We start from the raw sequence: 18,268 nt of genomic DNA, 5'->3' as shown, positions 1-18,268 counted from the left end.
GCACCGCGATGAAGAGTGGCCCCCGCTTGCCGCAACTGGAGAAAGCCTTCGCACAGAAACGAAGACCCAACACAGCCATAAATGAATGAATAAATAAATAAATTTGTTTAAAAAAAATGAGAAATTAATAATTCAATAACTAAAAGGAAAAACAGAAGGAATAAACAGCAGATTAAGTGATACCAAAGAATGCATAAGTGAGCTGGAAGATGGAAATAACCCAATTAGAACAACAAGAAGAAAAACTTGAAAGGGACTTTGGGATAACATCAAGTGTTTCCAACATTCACATTATACAGGTCACACCCCTGAAGGAGGAGCGAGAGATAGAAGGGGGTCAAAAATGCACTTAATAAAATCATGGCTGAAAACTTCACAAGCCTGAGAAATGAAACATAATCAGTTATGGGAAGCACAGTGCATTTCAAATAAGATAAACACAAATAGATTGATGCAAAGACGTATCATAATTGAAATGGAATAAGTTAGAGAAATCTAAAGGCAGCAAGAGAAAAAGAGTCATATACAAGGGAACCACCATAAGGCTATCAGCTAATTTTTCTGCAGAAACTGCAGCCAGGAGGGAATGGCATGATATATTTAAAGTGCTGAAAGGGAAAAACCTGCAACCTAGGATAATCTACCCAGCAACATTATCATTTAGAACAGAAGGAGAGATAAAGCACTTCCCAGAGAAGCAGAAACTTAAAAAGTTCACCAATACTAAGCAACCCTAAAAGAAACGTTAAAGGGTCTTCTCTAAGTGGGAAAGAAAAGGCTATATATAACAAGAGTAAGTATCTATAGGAAAGGAAAAATCCCACTAGTGAAGGCAAATATATATTACAGGCTGAGGATCAACCACTTAACTAAGCTAGTACAAAGATTAAAAGACAAAAACTTGTAAAATCAAGTATAACTACAATAATCAGTAAAGAGATAAAAAAGAAGATGTAAAATATGGCATCAAAAACACAAAGTGTTGGGACTTCCCTGGTGGTCCAGGGGTAAAGAATCCGCTTACAATGCAGGAGATGCGGGTTTGATCCCTGGTCAGGGAATTAAGATCCCACATGCCGCTGTGCAACTAAGCCCGTGTGCCACAACTACTGAGCTCGCACGCCTCAACTAGAGCCCACATGCCACAAACTACAGAACCCACGTGCTCTGGAGCCCGCACGTCACAACTACAGAGCTAATGCACCCTGCAGCCAGCACACCACGACTAGAGAGAGAAAACCTGCACCCTACAACTAGAGAGAAGCCCGTACACCACAACAAAGAGCCCGTGCGCCGCGCGAAAGACCCCACATGCCTCAGTGAAGATCCCACGTGCTGCAACTAAGACCTGACACAGCCAAAAATAAAAATATAATAAATAAATAAAAAATAATTCTTAAAAAAACCCCAAAAACAATGTGTGGGGGAAGGATGTAAAAAATGTAGATGTTTTAGAATGCGTATGAACTTTAAAAGGACTACCTGTTTAAAATAAGTAAGTATAGTTATAGGTCAACATATATGGACCCCACGGTAAGTACAAACCAAAAAAACTACAGTAGAGGGAATGGCTGAGATGGCAGAGTACAAAGACTCTGAGCTCACCTCCTCTCAGGAGCACTCCAGAATCACAACTATCTGCAGAACCATAATTCAAAAAGAGTCATGTACCACAATGTTCACTGCAGCACTATTTACAACAGCCAGGACATGGAAGCTACCAAAGTGTCCATCGACAGATGAATGGATAAAGATGTGGGGCATTATATACAATGGAATATTACTCAGCAATAAAAAGAAATGAAATTGAGTTATTTGTAATGAGGTGGATGGACCCCAGAGTCTGTCATACAGAGTGAAGTAAGTCAGAAAGAGAAAAACAAATACCGTATGCTAACTAACACATATATATAGAATCCTAAAAAAAAAAAAAAAAAGTTTCTGAAGAACCTAGGGGCAGGACAGAAATAAAGATGCATATGTAGAGAATGGATTTGAGGAAACGGGGAGGGGGAAGGGGAAGCTGGGACGAAGTGAGAGCGTGGCATGGACATATATACACTACCAAATGTAAAATAGATAGCTGGTGGGAAGCAGCCGCATAGCACAGGGAGATCAGCTCAGTGCTTTGTGACCACCTAGAGAGGTGGGATAGGGAGGGTGGGAGGGAGACGCAAGAGGGAGGGGATACAGGGATATATGTATATGTATAGCTGATTCACTCTGTTATAAAGCAGAAAGTAACACACCATTGTAAAGCAATTATACTCCAATAAAAATATTTTTTTAAAAAAGAAAACAGAAAAGATCAATAAACTAAAAGCTGGTTCTCTGAAAAAATAAACAAAATTCATAAACCTTTGGCCAGACTCATCAAGAAAAAAAGGGAGAGGGACCAAATCAATAAAATCAGAAATGAAAATGAGAAATTACAATTGACACCACAGAAATAGAAAGGATCGTAAGAGACTACTATGAGCAAATATACGGCAATAAAATGGACAACCCAGAATTGACAAATTCTCCCAAGACTGAACCAGGAAGAAATAGAAAATACGAACAGACCAATCACAAGTACTGAAATTGAAACTGTGATCTAAAAACTCTCAACAGGGACTTCCCTGGTGGCCCAGTGGTTAAGAATCCACCTGTTAACGCAGGGGACGCGGGTTCGATCCCTCATCCGGGAAGAGCCCACATGCCGCGGAGCAACTAAGCCCGTGCGCCACAACTATTGAGCCTGTGGTCTAGAGCCCGTGAGCCACAACTACTAAAGCCCACACACCCTAGAGCCCAGGTGCCACAACTAATGAAGCTCATGCACTCTAGGGCCCACGTGCCGCAACCACTGAGCCCGCATGCTGAAACTACTGAAGCCCGTGCGCCTAGAGCCCATGCTCCACAAGAGAAGCCACCACAATGAAAAGCCTGCACACTGCAACGAACAGTAGCCCCCACTCGCCACAACTAGAGAAAGCCCTAGCACAGCAACAAAGACCCAATGCAGTCAAAAAAAATAAATTTAAGAAAATGAATAAATAAAAAATAAAAACTCCCAACAAATAAAAGTCCAGGACCAGATGGCTTCACAGGCAAATTCTACCAAACATTTAGAGAAGAGTTAACACCTATCCTTCTGAAACTATACCGAACAATTGCAGAGGAAGAAACACTTCCGAACTCATTCTATGAGGCCACCATCACCCTGACACCAAAACCAGACAAAGGCATCACAAAACCAGTATCACTGATGAACACAGATGCAAAAATTCTCAACAAAATACCAGCAAACCATATTCAACAATATATTAAAAAGATCATACACCATGATCAAGTGGGATTTATTCCAGGGATACGAGGATTTTTCGATATTCACAAATCAACGTGATATACCACGTTAACAAATAGAAGAATAAAAACCATATGATCATCTCAATAGATGCATAAAAAGATTTTGATAAAATTCAACACCCATTTATGACAAAACTCTCCAGAAAGCGGGCATAGAGGGAACCTACCTCAACATAATAAAGGCCATATATGACAAACCCACAGTTAACATCATACTCAACTATGAGAATATGAAAGCATTCCCTCTAAGATGAGGAACAAGACAAGGATGCCCACTCTCACCACTTTCATTCAACATAGTTTGGAAGTCCTACCCACCACAATCAGAGAAGAAAACGAAAATAAAGGATCCAAATAGGAAAGGAAGAAGCAAAACTGTCACTGTTTGCTAATGACACAATGCTATACATAGAAAATCCTAAAGATGCCACCAGAAAGCTACTAGAGCTCACCAAAGAATCTGGTAAAGTGACAGGATACAAAATAAATATATGGAAATCTGTTACAGTTCTATACACTAACAATGAAATCTCAGAGAAATTAAAGAAACAATCCCATTTACCATCACATCAAAAAGAATAAAATACTTAGGAATAAACCTACCTAAGGAGGCAAAAGGCATATAATCTGAAAAGTAAGACATTGATGAAAGAATCTGATGATGACATAAACAGATGGAAAGATGTACCTTGTTCTCAGATTGGAAGAATCAGTATTGTTAAAATGACCATACTACCCAAGGCAATCTACAGATTCAGCACCATTTCTATCAAAATACCAATGAGCTGTGGCAGGGCTGACAGGTGTGCCTGAGAGGCTGAATCCACTTCACAGGAGTAACAGGCTGGGAAGGCAAATTGCTCCTCCTTGTGTTTTATTACTGGGAACATGAGCAAGTGTATGGTAGGTTGGACACCTGACTCACAGAATCAAATAACTGTTTTCAGCTCTGGCTACTTTGTAATCTGGGGGATCTGTCTCTTAAATTCCAGAGGCTGAAGTGAATGCAGAATTTTCTACCCATCACAGTAGATTTTTTGTAAAATACACAGGCTTTAGCAGTGCCAAGGATGTGTGACCCTAATACCCAGGGGCTTTATTCTTTTGGCCCTCATATTTCCTTTTACAAAAAAAAAAATACTGGAAATCAGGTTTATCTGAAAAGCCTATATTTGTAACCTCACTATTGTCATCTGACACAAAACACATGAGAACATATCATACAGTTAAAATTATTCCTGAGCCAGAAGATGAAAAGTATCTAATCTGATAGTTGAGAATCATCACCTGAAGAGGGCGCTAAAGTCACAATTTCCCTCCTCTTGACACTGGCACTGCTCCAAAACATTTTCACTGTTCCAGACTTTCATTTGGAGTACTGTTGTTGCCCCATATCTTGCACCATATGAAGCATCTGGAAGTGGTCCCTCGTGAGGACTGAGGTATGGCCCCTTTGTGTTATGAATGAGCCGGCCCAATGTCTTAACCCCGACAGTGTACCACAGCTAGAGCACGTCCAGCCTCCTGAATTTCTGAAGGATGGATGTGTTTAGAAAGTCCACATGAAGTGCTGCATTTGAACAACTCAACAAAGCTCAACATAGCAACGTCCTCATAAACACGAGTGAATCCAAGACTCCGACGTTTTTAAGGAATACTTTCTTATTTGACTGCTTCCTTTAGACAGTTCTCAGAACACCACAGGCTAAAGATTCCTAACAATGAGAAATCATGACCAACTTTGTATTTATCTCGGATAAATTAATAGTAGAGTTAGGAAAAGACAGTAAGTGGAGATATTCAAGAAATGACTGTGAACAACTGCTGTCACAGAAGCTAAACTTTAAATTGTTTTATTGTATTTTTAATAGCCTTTCACTTGCCGTTAAACATCATAACTAATCTCTACTTTGTTGGTCTATGACCTCTCCTTTCTCTTTTTCAGTAAAAGGGAAGAAAACTCTTAAATCTAAATAAACATTATCATTACTAGTTAATACATTGAAAAAAGATGGGCGTAGCATCTCTTTCAAGCTCAATCCCAATTTGACATCTGAATCTACTAATCATCTCACTGAATTATTTTCATGAGAATCTGGTTCTCTGTGTATTTATTTTGCGTTCCCTGACTGGAGAGGGCTTTAGTAGTGTTTTTATGGCTTCCAAAATAGATATGTCTTTTCTCTGGGTGTGCATGAACCACACTCTACGTGTTCCTGGTTTTACCTTTAATGGATAATTAATCGTGTGACATCCACATCACGGCCCCTGAGTAATTCTAGCGTATTATGTCTGTCCTTCTACAAAACCTATTCAGTATCCCATGGTGCCGTCATCAGAAGTCACCTCTGGAATACCGTGGAGCTTGTGGAGCGTTTGGTGTTGGGAAGCAACGAAATGAGAAAGGATGTGGACAGAGACCAGGTCTGAACAGGGACGGTGATGTGAAAAATAGAACTGACCCGAAATGCCTGACCCAAATTGTAGGAAACGTTAACCAACAAAGCCAGTTCAGTCTTTTCCTGCATTTTACAACGTGAAGAGCTAGTAAGTTAACACCTTGTCAGAGCTGCTAGTATAAACCTTATCTTTCTGCTAAAGGGTACCTACCTCACTGCTTTGGATCCAAAGGCACTTCTTTTTGGAATACTGAACAGCATAAAAAAGAGCCTGCAACTAAAGACAGGACTAAAGTAAGACATCACCGCAAGATGGCACTGCTCTAGTGGACCTGGAAGCAGCGTCGGGGGCGCGGGGCTCACGGGCCGCTGAGCGTGGAGCTCCCGGGCGCTCGTGGGCTTTCCGGGGGCGCGGAGCTCTCGCGCGCTCGTGGTTCCCGGCTTCCCCCGGCCCCAGGCGCGCGGGGTTGGAAAGCGCCCCCCGGACCCGGCGGAACCCCGCGGGGCAGCGTCTCGAACCCCGCCATCCCCGCGATCGGGAAGCCGCGAGACCCTAATTCCCTGAAGCCACGGGGAAGCGCCCCAGGGCCCTAGTCCGCGCGCTGGCCCGGGTCCCGTTCTGGTTCCGCCCCGGCTCCGCGGGCGCGGAGGCCCCGACCCACCAGCAGGAAGGAGGAGGCGCGGCCGAGGGAGGGTCGTTCCCGGCAGCGCTGCGCGGGCCGGGCCGGCGGGCAGGAAGCACGGGGGAGGCGCGCGGGCGGGGGTCCCGCGGTCCGCAGCCGGGGCGGGGCGGGGCGTGCGCGTCAGTCCGGCTAGAAAAGGCGGCGCCCGGCCCGCCCGGGGACCGCGCTCGCCGTCGGCCCGACGCCGCCATGAGCGCCGCGCTCTTCAGCCTGGACGGCCCGGCGCGCGGCGCGCCCTGGACTGCGGAGCCCGCCGCCTTCTACGAGCCCGGCCGCGCGGGGAAGCTGGGTCGCGGAGCCGAGCCGGCCGCGCCCGCCATGTACGACGACGAGAGCGCTATCGACTTCAGCGCCTACATCGACTCCATGGCCGCCGTGCCCACCCTGGAGCTGTGCCACGACGAGCTCTTCGCCGACCTCTTCAACAGCAACCACAAGGCGGGCGCCCTGGAGCTGCTGCCCGGGGGCCCCGCGCGCCCCGCGGGCCCCGGCCCCGCGCCGCGACCGCTCAAGCGCGAGCCCGACTGGGGCGACGGCGACGCGCCTGGCTCGCTGCTGCCCGCGCAGGTGGCCGCGTGCGCGCAGACGGTGGTGAGCCTGGCGGCCGCCGCGCAGCCCACGCCGCCCGCGTCGCCCGAGCCGCCGCGCCGCAGCCCCGCGCCCCCAGCTCCCGGGGCGGCGCGCGACAAGGCAGCGGGTAAGCGGGGCCCGGACCGCGGCAGCCCCGAGTACCGGCAGCGGCGGGAGCGTAACAACATCGCCGTGCGCAAGAGCCGCGACAAGGCCAAGCGGCGCAACCAGGAGATGCAGCAGAAGCTGGTGGAGCTTTCGGCCGAGAACGAGAAGCTACAGCAGCGCGTGGAGCAGCTCACGCGGGACCTGGCCGGCCTGCGGCGCTTCTTCAAGCAGCTGCCCGGCGCGCCCTTCTTGCCCGGCGCGGGGGCGGCGGACGCGCGGTGACGCGGGGGGCGTGCGGGCTGCGGCCGCAGTGCCTGGAACCGCCGGGCCGGACCCCCGGGCTGGGCCGGGACTCGGACAGCTGCCGCGTGGACCCTAAGTTACTGTGACGGCAGCTTCTCTGCATCCTACGCCCGAGGAGGCAGCTAAGGTACATTCGTAAAAGAGACTTTTCGGACAAACCTTTGTACTGTAGATACGAGGAAAAGACTGAGCATGCTCACTTTTTTATACTGATTTTTACAGTATTTGTAAGAATAAAGGCGTGTTAGACCCACCTTGATTCCTGCGCTCGCGGCCCTCCGGACTGGCCGGGGAGGGCGCGTCTGGCTGGTGTGCGCCCCGGGGCCGGGTTCCTGGAAGACCGTCGCTTTGCTTCTCCGACAGGCCAAACTCCACCTGCGGACGTGCCGGTTAACTTGCTGAGCGAGACCCGCTCGGGTGGAAGGCGCCCCGGGAATGTGTCGGAAACCGGCCGGAGCGGGTCTCACCTCGAGTGGGGGGCAGGGAGAGGAGGGCTCAGGTTATCCGAAAACCAGTCCCACTCATCTTGGCTTTCATGGGATTTACTTTCACTTTCCTCAGTCCTGTAGACAGCCTCAAGTAGATTCTCAAAGTGCATAAGTACAGAAGTCATATAGGAGATGGAAAGGACGGTCACAAAGCTACTTAAAATCGGCTACCTTGCCGGTACTGGTAATGTTTCAAAACTTAATCTGGACGAATAAATAAAGCCGTTGCCTTTTCCCCATGAGAGTGGGTACTAGGCAGCCTTTCTTGGTCTTGGCTGCTACGTCTATATTATGTAATTCGTTAACCGTGGCCTGTCATGATTATACTGTCCTAAGGGAGGAAACGCAAAATCTTTAGTGTCCAGAGATAATTAATCCATGGTTTTACTTTTAACTCAGATCTCTGCCAACAAGGTGAACGATTACCCAGCTCTCCTGCGGCGGCGTAATCCTGCGCAGTGCCCGGCAGGACTAACCAGACCTGTCAGTCTCTCCGTAAGGAGCTATCATCAGGCCAGTCACTTTATCTACTTTATGGGAAACAGTTTTACCTCTGACATAGTTCCCCAGAACATTTTCCAAAAAATACTGAACTGCAGAACGCTTAGGCTGGACACTGCAGAACAGTAATATGACAATAGAGGACAAAGGTTTACACTCGGCAGGGTAATTCTTTGGGGAAATGTTAAAAGAAATATAAGAAAAACACGTTGAATCATTGTAAATTTTGAACACTTTAGAATTACAGTAGAACAAAATAACTTTTTCTACTATATTATTGTCTAAGGTAAATACAAAATGAAAACCTCAAGCTTATTTAAGCTCTATCGTGTTCCTAAATTTGCAGAAAGGCAATAAAAATATATATCATCGCAGAAAGAAGTACTTTGATTTACAGTTTACAAAGCCATTTTACTAACATTTGCCCCAGAACAATCGAAGTTCCACCTCAAGATCATAAAGTACATTCACTCTGCCTAGAGTTAACAAATAACTACCGAACCGCCACCACTCGCAGCCACTTTGTAAAGTTCACGGATCCTGCGGCTGCCAACGGTGTGCTGAAGAGGCTCCCCCCTCGCTCAGGAGTTCAACCTCTTCCAATCCCACGCAGGCCGGGCGGGTGGTGATGGACCGGACGAAACAGGTTATCGGCCCCACCTCCTTTCCGAGGACACTCCTCACCTCGTAACTCTGCAGGGATAAGAGGCAGGCTGGTTAAAGCAAACAGCCCTGGGCGTGCTGTTCCAATCGGCTCGGGACACCAAAGACAGAGAAGGCCCTTCCCTGGCCCATGACCCCTCTCCAGAGGAGAGAAGAGGCTGCAATAAAAGCGAAGGAAGGAACTGCTTTTTTCTGGTAGCCGAGTTAGTTTTTACACAAGAACATTAAAAATATGTGATCGATGTTTGTTAGTGGGTGCAAGAATGTGCATCTCCCAGCTGGCCGTCCTAGGAGAGAAACGGGGGGGGGGGGGGAAAGCACATGGGAAGGGCCGTGCCCTGCGTCCCAGCAGGAGGCACACATCACTGCTGCTGCATCCCACTTCCCCACTCGAGCAGCACTTCTGGTCAAAGGACTTCCTTTGCCCCAAACTTCCCTCCTTAACAGGATCCCATTTCTCCCAGAGGTACACTGAGCTAAACACCTCTTCCTATGCCACAGAGAACCTTGCCTTCACATTGTTGGATGACTATCTTAGGGAACTGGTTAATTGTGGGCAAGTTTCATTTCTACACAGGAATGTAGAGCCATGGGTGGCAGGGGCCCCAGCTGAGCGGGCTGGGAAGGTGTGCTGTGCCCTCCTGGTCTCCGTGGATCACACCTCAGAACACTTTATTTTGGGGGTGGGGCTGAAAATAAAGAGGGTTATTGGTCTTATCAGAGACTGAAGCCCTAGAAAGTCACATGTTCTTTCGGAAACTCCTTTGCTGCCACTTGCAGAGTAACGTCAGGGGTACCTCTCAGCCCTCCTCTGTGCCAGACACTTGACGGGCGTCTGTGGCGACTGAGCTCGCTGCTAACTCGCCCCTCCACCATTCGTGTCTTGGCAGAGGGGACTTGGAGGGGGTGGGCGGGTGTCAGACAACATGGCCAAAGCAGGCACGTCTGTAGCTCCTTGACAGGCGCCTCGCTGCCCTCCCCCTGGGTCCAGGCTGGTGGCCAACTGGCTTCTCGTGAACAGAGTGGGAGGGGAGGGGCACTGAGTGTGTCCCAGGCTCGGTCAGGACCGGGGCCCACCTTCTGCCCGGCTCGGGACCCAGACACATACTGCGAGGGCGTCCAGGCCGTGTGGGTGTCTGGCCAGAGCCCGGGAAGGTCCCAGCCGACAGGAGCACAGCGGCCAGCCGGGGACTGAAGGGCCTCCTGGGACACCAGCCCCGCTTTGGGGCACCAGCTGCTGCCCCGTGGAGCCTCGTCCAGACTGCAGGTCTGTGTGCAGAGTCCGTGTGGAAGCACCGAGCCTTGAGACGGCTCATTCTAAAGCAGTAAACGTCCAGATCGGTCTGGGATGTGGACGCTGCCCTAAAGCCAGCTCACCGCGGTGCCCGTCTTCCCGCCTACGAGACAGGCACGGCCTCCCCACCGTGGCTCGCAGGGGGCTGTGGCTTTCCTGGTGGCACGCCGGGTGAAGCGGGGCTGAGAGTCGCCGGTCCAGGCAGGCGGAGAGGGAGGGAGAGGATGCGACTGGACAGTGGGGAGGCCTCCCGCGGCCAAGATGTCAAGGTCACTCCCAGGGCTTCTATGGAGCCCACGACGGCAGGAAGGCGGCAGTGACGCCGGGGAGGGCAGTCCCCACCCAGGGCCGGGAGGACGCCGTGATGCTGGACGCGCTGTGTTGGCTCTGAGGGCTGCACCTGCGCGTGGGTGTGGGCCCAGGCGGCCGGGTACGAGCACGGGCCTCGGCGTTGGAAGAGAGTCCGCGGAAGCCCTCTTTTTAAAGTGTCAGGGTTGGCAGCTACAGTTTTCGATAATAACTGTATCGTTTATAAATGGACATTACACTATAGATACATTATATTTGGCGGAAGTTAAGACAGAGAAGTTAAAACAATCACAGCAGCAAACTCATATGTGCCGGTCATACGAACATGCGTGTGTGTGTAAAATGTGCCTCTATTTTAAAGGCACGTGTGTGTGCCGGACCGGAAGCGGCACGTTTTGTTCCGGGAATGGAGCCGCGGTTCTCGTGGAAAGTCCTCATCTGATTCTCTGGATTTTGGCGGATGTACCTTCTCACCCTGAAAACCGACAGAATCCAGAGGAGCCCTGTGGCCAGTGCCCCCGGGAGGTCTCTCCTGCAGGTAGGAAGGGAGGTGTCTGCTTCCCTCCAGGTCAGCGCAGAGCCTGAGAACCCACCGGGCGCAGGCCGGGGGGCGGTAGCGGGGGGTGAGGGGCTCGGCGCCCCCCAGTCCTACCGGCCTCGCCTCTGACAGCAGAGCAGCCATGCAGGATCACCGAGGCGCTCGCCGGCCGGGCCGCACGCCCGCCTCTTGCGTCTCTAGGAGCAGTGGGAGAGGAGTCGAGAAGTTTCCTGTGGGGGAGGTACAGCCTGCCTCCATCAGAAGCGATACGTGAATGCGGGTTCCTGCCAGGTCCCTGGACGGAGCAGATGGCTGAGGGCCACCCTCCTGGGAGCCGGGGGCCCAGGGGAGGCAGGCGCCTGAGTAACCGCAGGGCCGGCAGGTGCTCTGGGCGCCGTCCCCAGGCGTTCAGCCATGCGCTTTGCTGGGTTCGTTTTGCTGTGTTCTCCTTAAACAGGGCTCCCCCAGCACCCTCCAGAGGAACGTGTTCTCCGATGACCCGGATCTGCCGGCTTTAGTGCCTGTTTGCAGCCCCACCTTGGAACTTCCCACTCCATCGGCCTCACCTAAGTACCCACAGTCCCAGGAACCGCGGCCTCGCCACCCGTGAAACGCAGGACTCCACGAGAGCGCAACACACACAAGGCCCCTGCGGGCCCTACCCGGGCTGGCTGCCCTGCAGGTGGTGAGCAGAGCAACAGCCCCGCTCTGCGGGTGTCTCTGCATCCGGCAGGGAGCGTGCCGCGGGCCTGCCCCGACGCCTCCCCGGCAGCGTGGGCTGTGCCCACAGGGAGGCGGCACGAGGACAGCGGGGAGCACGGTGCCCGGCCCGTCACAAACGCTTACTTACTGTCACACACTCAGGCGCACCTGTCTATAGGCCCTCCTACAGCCTGGTCCAAACATCAATCCCCACCACGCAGCAGCCCCCGGACGAAGGTTTGCGCTGCGGGGGTCACCGAGTTGCTCTAAAGAGATGCGTGAGGCCAGGAATCAGAGCTGGAACCAGTCAGACCAGGGATCCTTAAAGGTTCTGTGCACAGATTTGTCCACATTCCAATTTACTCCAAACTCTGACATCCGGTGCACACGAAAGAGTGTTAAGGGCTGCTTCTCCCCCGACAGCCCAAGCCCAGGAGGGGCTGGGACAGGACTGGCAAGTGGCCGGGAGAGCAGCCTGGGAGCCTCCAAATTCGGGGTGGCATCAGAGCTGGCGTTTCGCTTTGGGAACCCATCAGAAAGTTCTGCAAATGTGAGCCCCCCCCCCCCCACAGCAGTCTCACGAGCTGGCCCATGTCTGCCACCTGGATGTGGACCCCAGCAGGGCACAGGCACAGCACTCTCTCCAGGCCTCCGCGATTCCACAGGCCACTTGCGGGGCTTTCAAATGGCTCTGACAAGGACAGACCTCTCTCGTTTATGAGGGCCAAAAGTAAGGTATGTGTGCTCAGGTGGTGCTTTCTTTGAGGAGCACGCCTCACACCTCTTTACAAAGCTCAGCACGGTAACAGGGCAGATCTGAGAAATAACAGTCAAGTTTCCAGGCACTCAGACTAGAGAATGCCCAGCAATTTAGAAAAATGTGCGTCTCAGGTAATTGTCCTATTAACGTGAAACCATGGCAGAAGGTTTAACTTGAAACCTCAAGACCGACTTACCATAATCAAAGCTGGGGGACAGATTCGTGTGTCTACTGCAACACCGATCAGAAAATAACCTCGATTCCAAAAGGGAAAGGATCTTGTTAGCAGACTCGGGCGTGAGTCAGAAGAGGAAACAGAAGGCCGAGCCGAGTCTCGGGAGAGTTCGGACTCTCAGCTCGCACATGGCACACGGAGGGCCCTTGCAGCCAAGGGACACGGGGGAGGAGAGTAAGGACACGCACCTGGGCTGGGCGCCCCGACTTACCCCGTCCTCGCAGGCGGCAAACCTCAGGAGCGAAGAGATACTGTGCTGCAGCAGCTGCAAGAACAGCCATGGGTGGGGTCAGGACCCCAACCCCGCTCACCAGGAACGACCCCCCGACCGAGAGCTGACGTGTGACTCTAAGCCACCAGCTTCCATCGCAGAGCCTTAAGTCAGGCAGGGGAGGGCTGCGGCCCTCGGGGGAGCCCTGCCCCTTTCCCAGGAAAAGAGCAGGAGACGCAGCCCCGGCCCGGCCGCGGGTGAAGGGGGCGCGCGGTAGGTGGACGCGGACGCACGAGCTCCCGCCGGGTCCTACCTTGACCCTCACTGTGCACTGGGGTCGCAAGGGGCAGTCCAGGAAGACCTGCAGGTGCCTTCTGAGGAGGGGAGAGGTGACCACGCGGGAGCAGTCCCCACAGGAGAAGGCGCCCCTGTTGTTTGGAAACAAGAAGGCACAGAGTGCGGGAGCCTGGTGGCGGGCAGACAGACAGACACTCCCTGCACGCGAGCGAGTGTCCGTCTGCCGTGTTAGAGGGGGGCTCAGAAACCCGGCTCCTGGAAGAGGCCCCAAGCAGCCTGGGCTCCGCGGTCGCAGCGCCCGGAGCGGGGGGCGCCCCCGGCCGAGCACGCAGCCAACAAGGGGAAGAGCCGGACCGGCACACCTGCTCCCACCATCAGTGTCTCTGCTCCTTCTTGCTTCCAAGGAAACCCTGTCCAGGCCACCACCTGAGGTGTCACGGAGCAGGAATGTGGTGACACGCCCTGTGCACGTGCCTCTGACAGTCACGGGGGGGCCAGAGGACGGGCTCCGAGGACGGGCCCCGGGGTGGGGGCCGGTAAGGCTGGCAGGGATGTCCGCTTGCAGAGGTCGGCTGTGCCGTCACCAAGTGCGTCTCACGTTCACGTTAGCCCCGAGTTCTTTTTCTCCCGCCTGATAACAAAGACGCTGAGGAAACCTGGCTCTTTTCTCTTTTAAGACAGGAAGAGCCTCGGGGAACAGCAGAACCCCAGTCGTGAGGAGAGAAAACACGGCGCCCGGCCTCCTCCTGCAGCTTGGCCGCTCCGTGTGCCCTGGGCCTGGCCCCTGGGGTCCCGGGCTGCCGCCGCCGCTGCCCCTACCTGTCTTCCGGCCTCCGTTCCAGTCTCTCACCGCCACACAGGTCACACGCAAGCCACGAGCAGGCGGTGCTCTCGTCCACGGCGACCACAGCGCCTAGGCCCAGGGAAGCAGAGCCGGGCTCAGAGGCGGCTCTGTCCCCCAACTTCTCTTTGCCCCTCAGGTCACAGACGGTAACATGAGGTGCCCCAGGTTTGCTTCTCATGTGTGAATTTATATAAATGTTCCTAAGCTTTTTATAATTTCCATTTATTGCACAAAATTACAACAAAGAGCAAGTCTTAAAGCTTAGGCATGTTACTACCTAACCGAGTATTTTCGTTTTTGCCTTTTTCCAACGTGCAGGTTCTGAGGCCGTGACAAGCACCCCATCCCTGCACCGTCTCTTCCTGCCCTTGGGCTGCTGCATGGCTGTCCCCTTAGGTCACGGTTCCCTCGGCCACTCTCCAGACTGGACACCAGGTCGCCAAAGTGCCCTAGCCCGAGGCGGTGGGCATTTGTCTACCTGGCTCCTTCTGTGCTGGACCCTTCTCTTAGGATGCGCTCGCGGAGTGGAGTTACTGCGTCCAAGCGCGTGAGCACAGAGATGGCGGAACCCCTTTCAGAGGCGCTTCCCACAGAATCTCCGACTCCTGCCGTCCACGCCCGCCCACTGCACTGACGCACACATGGAGTATTTGCCTCCCGGACAGTAGGGTGGAATTCCACAGCTTCGGTTCCACTTCTTTGATACGGAAAGAGAAATATTCTTATTGGCTTGTCAGTATCTCTTCTTATATGATTTCTCTGGTTCCCTCATTTCTTTTTTACTCCAACATTTGTGATTCATTTATTCAACAAAGAAATACATATACAATGCTCTTTAGTGTGGGATATACACATAGCACTTTGAACATAAGGGTAGATGCCACAATCTACACTTTAATGGACGCCACAGTCAGGCTGGAAAAGCAGATAAACAAATAACAAGTATAAAGATCATGAAATATGGGAGAAAATATCTGCAAAAGACACTCTGATAAAGGACTGCTATCCAAAATATATTAAGAACTTTTAAAACTCAACAATAAAGGGACTTCCCTGGTGGTCCAGTGGTTAAGAATCTGCTTTCCAATACAGGGGGCACGGGTTCGAGCCCTGGTTGGGAAACTAAGATCCCACATGCCGTGCAGCACAGGCCCCCCCCCCCAAAAAACAACAACAACAACAAAAAAACTCGACAATAAGAATCAGAATAACCTGATTAAAAATTGGGCCAAAGACTTTAACAGACAACTCACCAGAGGAGATACAGAGACGGCAGAAAAGCATGTGAAAAGATGTTCAGCATCATGTCTCGAGGGAAATGCAAATGAACTCAGCAATGAGACACCACGACGCACCTATGAGCAGGGCCGAAGCCCACACACTGACAGCACCAGATGCCGGGGAGGGTGCGGAGCAGCAGGGACTCTCACCGTTGCTGGTGGGGATGCAGATGGTGCAGCCACTTTGGAGGACAGTTTGGCAGTTTCTTACAAAATTAAACACAGTCTTACCATACAATCAAACAAGCACGCTCCTTGGTATTTACACAAAGGAGCTGAAAATGTATGTCCACATAAACACTGGCATGTGGATATTTACAGCAGCTTTATTCATAATTACCACAACATGGAAGCAACCAAGATGTCTGTCAGTAGGTGAATGGATACATAAGCTCTGGTTCATCTAGAAAGTGGAATGTTATTCAATGATTTTTAAAAAATGAGTTCTCAAGCCATGAAAAGACATGAAGGGACCTTAAATGCGTATTACTAAGTGAAAAAAGGCAAGCTCAAAAGGCTACACACTGTATGATTCCAACTATAGGACATTCTGGAAAAAGCAAAACTATACAGATGGTGAAGAGATCAGTGGTTTCCAGGTACTGAGCGGGAGAGAGGGCTGAAGAGGTGGAGCCCAGGGGATTTTAGGCCAGGGAAACTATTCTGTGTGATGCTGTAAGGATGGCTGCATGTCCTAAGTGTGTCTAAGTCCATAAAATGACACCACCAAGAGTGAACCCTGCTGTCAACTACGGACTCTGGATGACGATGGCGTGTTGATCAGGGTCATCAGCTATCCGGGGTGGGTGCTGACGGCGGGCGAGGCTGTGTGTATGGGGTGGGGGGATGCGGAAAAGCTCTGTACACTGTGCTCAGTTTTGCTGTGAACCTAAAACTGCTCTAAAAAAACCCCAGCTTATTAAAGAAAACCATGAAATAAGTGCTAAACTGAGAAATGGAAAAGACCCCTCAGGGGTGCAGAAGAGAGGCCTCTAGGCTGGCCTAAGTGTCAGGGGAGACTCCCCGAAAGAACGGACCTGAGGAGGGGCTGCAGGTGGGGAGAGGCACGGGCCCACTGTACCCTGAGGTGGGGCTGGAGGCCAAACGGGCAGAAAGAAGAGGCAGGTGAGACCGCTGTGAAGTCTGCAGGCTGGCAGGCCAGGACCATCCAGGGTCTTGCTGGGGATTCTAGACTTGGTCTTGGAAGGGATGAGAAGCCAGAAAGGAATTTTAAACGGGACTGAGTTGGTCTGATTTTCTTGGAATGTGAAGCATTGTACATACCATCAAGATTCACTGCAAATCACAGACCATCCTTGTTGAAAAGTGGTGAAATTAGACATTTGAAAAAAAGTAAGATGTGACCGAAGTTTCCAGAAAGATAGAAGAGTCATCCTTCACACTCTTGGAGCAAAGAATTTCATTCTCCACTAGAACAAACGTTAGGAGAAAATTTTATTTGTAGAGGATAAAACAGAAAGACGAGAACTAAGTAGGCCCAGTTTATCAAAATGCATTCGTGCAATGCATCCTTGAATGGCTTTTTAAAAATGAACATAATACAGCTTGATTTTAAAAAGGCTGCCCAGCTAATTTCACTGTTCTTGCACATCTAATCAAGACTGAGTCAAAGCAATGAGAAGTTAAGCCGATAAGAGCTTATGATACAGCCGAAGGCGCGTCTTCATCAATGTCAAGAGTCCAGGTTGCGGTGGGGGGGGGGCTCCCACCCTCCCACCCCAGGGCGTGTCAGCACAGAGGCTCACACAGTCCGTGACAGGTCTGCTAAATGAACTAAGAAAAAGAAGACTGCTACAAACCACAGTTCCCTTTACCCTAGAATATTTTGGGGTGTTAACAGCATTTACACTTACATGAGATTAAGCAATTTCCCTCCAATTAGGGAACAAGGCACGAGCTGAGGAAATACATTTCATCTGGGGTCTCCACACCACTGGCAATCCCTTCTGGCAACCCAGGGGACAGCTGGGAATTGTACTATTAACCTTTAGTATCTAGGACATTCACTTAAAGAAGCATCAGAAGGAAAACAACAACTGTTGTTAGGGTTTGAGAATTCTGGCAAATTGCTGCAATTTGCTGTTAAAAGCCTTTACATTCTTTGTCTCACTTACAGAAACCTCTTGTAATTAGGCTTGGGAAGGTGTATCACATGTTTATAAAAACGACTTAGTAAAAGGTCCTTCCTGAGGGTCCTGTTGGAGGCACTCGGGCCCGTCCTTTGTGGGCGGCCAGCTCTCTGCCACACTGTCCCCACCCTTCTTTCTGGCTGAAAGAAGTTGGGGCTCAGGACCTTCTTCTAGGTCGAGGTCGACACCCGGTTTGAGGACAGGACCCTGCCCCCTGCATAGCGCAGGGAAGATCACCGCCCACCAGCAAGCGGCAGATACAGAGTGTCAAGTGGGGCAAGGAAGATAAAACCAACTGCAAAACTGTCCCCAAAAACAGACTGGAAGGAAGTCCCTGCAGCTCTGGGAGCCGACTCTCGGGGAGGGAGGCCGTGGGGGCCATCACCTCCTGGAGACGTCTTCCTGGCAGGCGCTGCTGGCTCTCAGTGAGTGACTGACGCACAGGCCGCTCTCTGCGTCCGTCCCAGCTCTGCTCAGGGAACACGCTCACTGTCCTGCCAGGTCCAGGTGGCCGAGGGAGACCCTGAGGCCAGCTGAGAGCCCCGCCTGGGGCAGGCCGGGCAGAGCAGAGCACGGCTGAGG

General features: G+C 51.4%; 2 protein-coding genes and 2 long non-coding RNA genes across 10 annotated transcripts in view; 2 read left to right on the top strand and 2 right to left on the bottom strand.

The window, feature by feature from the left end:
• The first annotated feature begins 6,142 nt into the window (after nucleotides 1–6,142).
• On the top strand, nucleotides 6,143–7,667 carry CEBPD (CCAAT enhancer binding protein delta). Its single transcript, XM_082433917.1, has one exon. The coding sequence runs from the start codon at nucleotides 6,623–6,625 to the stop codon at nucleotides 7,391–7,393; it is 771 nt and encodes a 256-aa protein (XP_082290043.1). The 5' UTR covers nucleotides 6,143–6,622; the 3' UTR covers nucleotides 7,394–7,667.
• A 953-nt stretch (nucleotides 7,668–8,620) lies between these two features.
• SPIDR (scaffold protein involved in DNA repair) overlaps nucleotides 8,621–18,268 on the bottom strand; it is a 359,526-nt gene continuing 349,878 nt past the window's right edge. For all 6 annotated transcript variants that reach the window (XM_082433911.1, XM_082433912.1, XM_082433913.1 and 3 more), the window contains 4 exons: nucleotides 14,232–14,325; nucleotides 13,429–13,543; nucleotides 13,116–13,169; nucleotides 8,621–9,096 (listed from right to left, as the gene is read on the bottom strand). In XM_082433911.1, coding sequence (XP_082290037.1) covers nucleotides 8,935–9,096; nucleotides 13,116–13,169; nucleotides 13,429–13,543; nucleotides 14,232–14,325 — 425 coding nt within the window. In that variant the 3' untranslated portion in view covers nucleotides 8,621–8,934. The remainder of the gene's footprint in view (nucleotides 9,097–13,115; nucleotides 13,170–13,428; nucleotides 13,544–14,231; nucleotides 14,326–18,268) is intronic.
• LOC309647019 lies at nucleotides 9,090–16,476 on the top strand. Its single transcript, XR_014255732.1, has 3 exons — nucleotides 9,090–11,237; nucleotides 14,090–14,436; nucleotides 14,575–16,476. It is a non-coding gene; the product is annotated as an uncharacterized lncRNA (long non-coding RNA).
• LOC309647018 lies at nucleotides 10,897–13,109 on the bottom strand. 2 transcript variants are annotated; one of them, XR_014255730.1, is made up of 3 exons: nucleotides 12,866–13,109; nucleotides 12,078–12,175; nucleotides 10,897–11,437 (listed from the first exon to the last, which is right to left on the bottom strand). It is a non-coding gene; the product is annotated as an uncharacterized lncRNA (long non-coding RNA). The 2 variants fall into 2 exon arrangements; XR_014255731.1 differs by lacking the exon at nucleotides 12,866–13,109 and having other exon boundaries at nucleotides 12,078–12,859.

Source organism: Balaenoptera physalus, assembly GCF_965194825.1.
Source record: "Balaenoptera physalus genome assembly, chromosome: 17".
NCBI lineage: Eukaryota > Metazoa > Chordata > Mammalia > Artiodactyla > Balaenopteridae > Balaenoptera > Balaenoptera physalus.
This window is presented reverse-complemented; position numbering and strand designations above follow the sequence as displayed.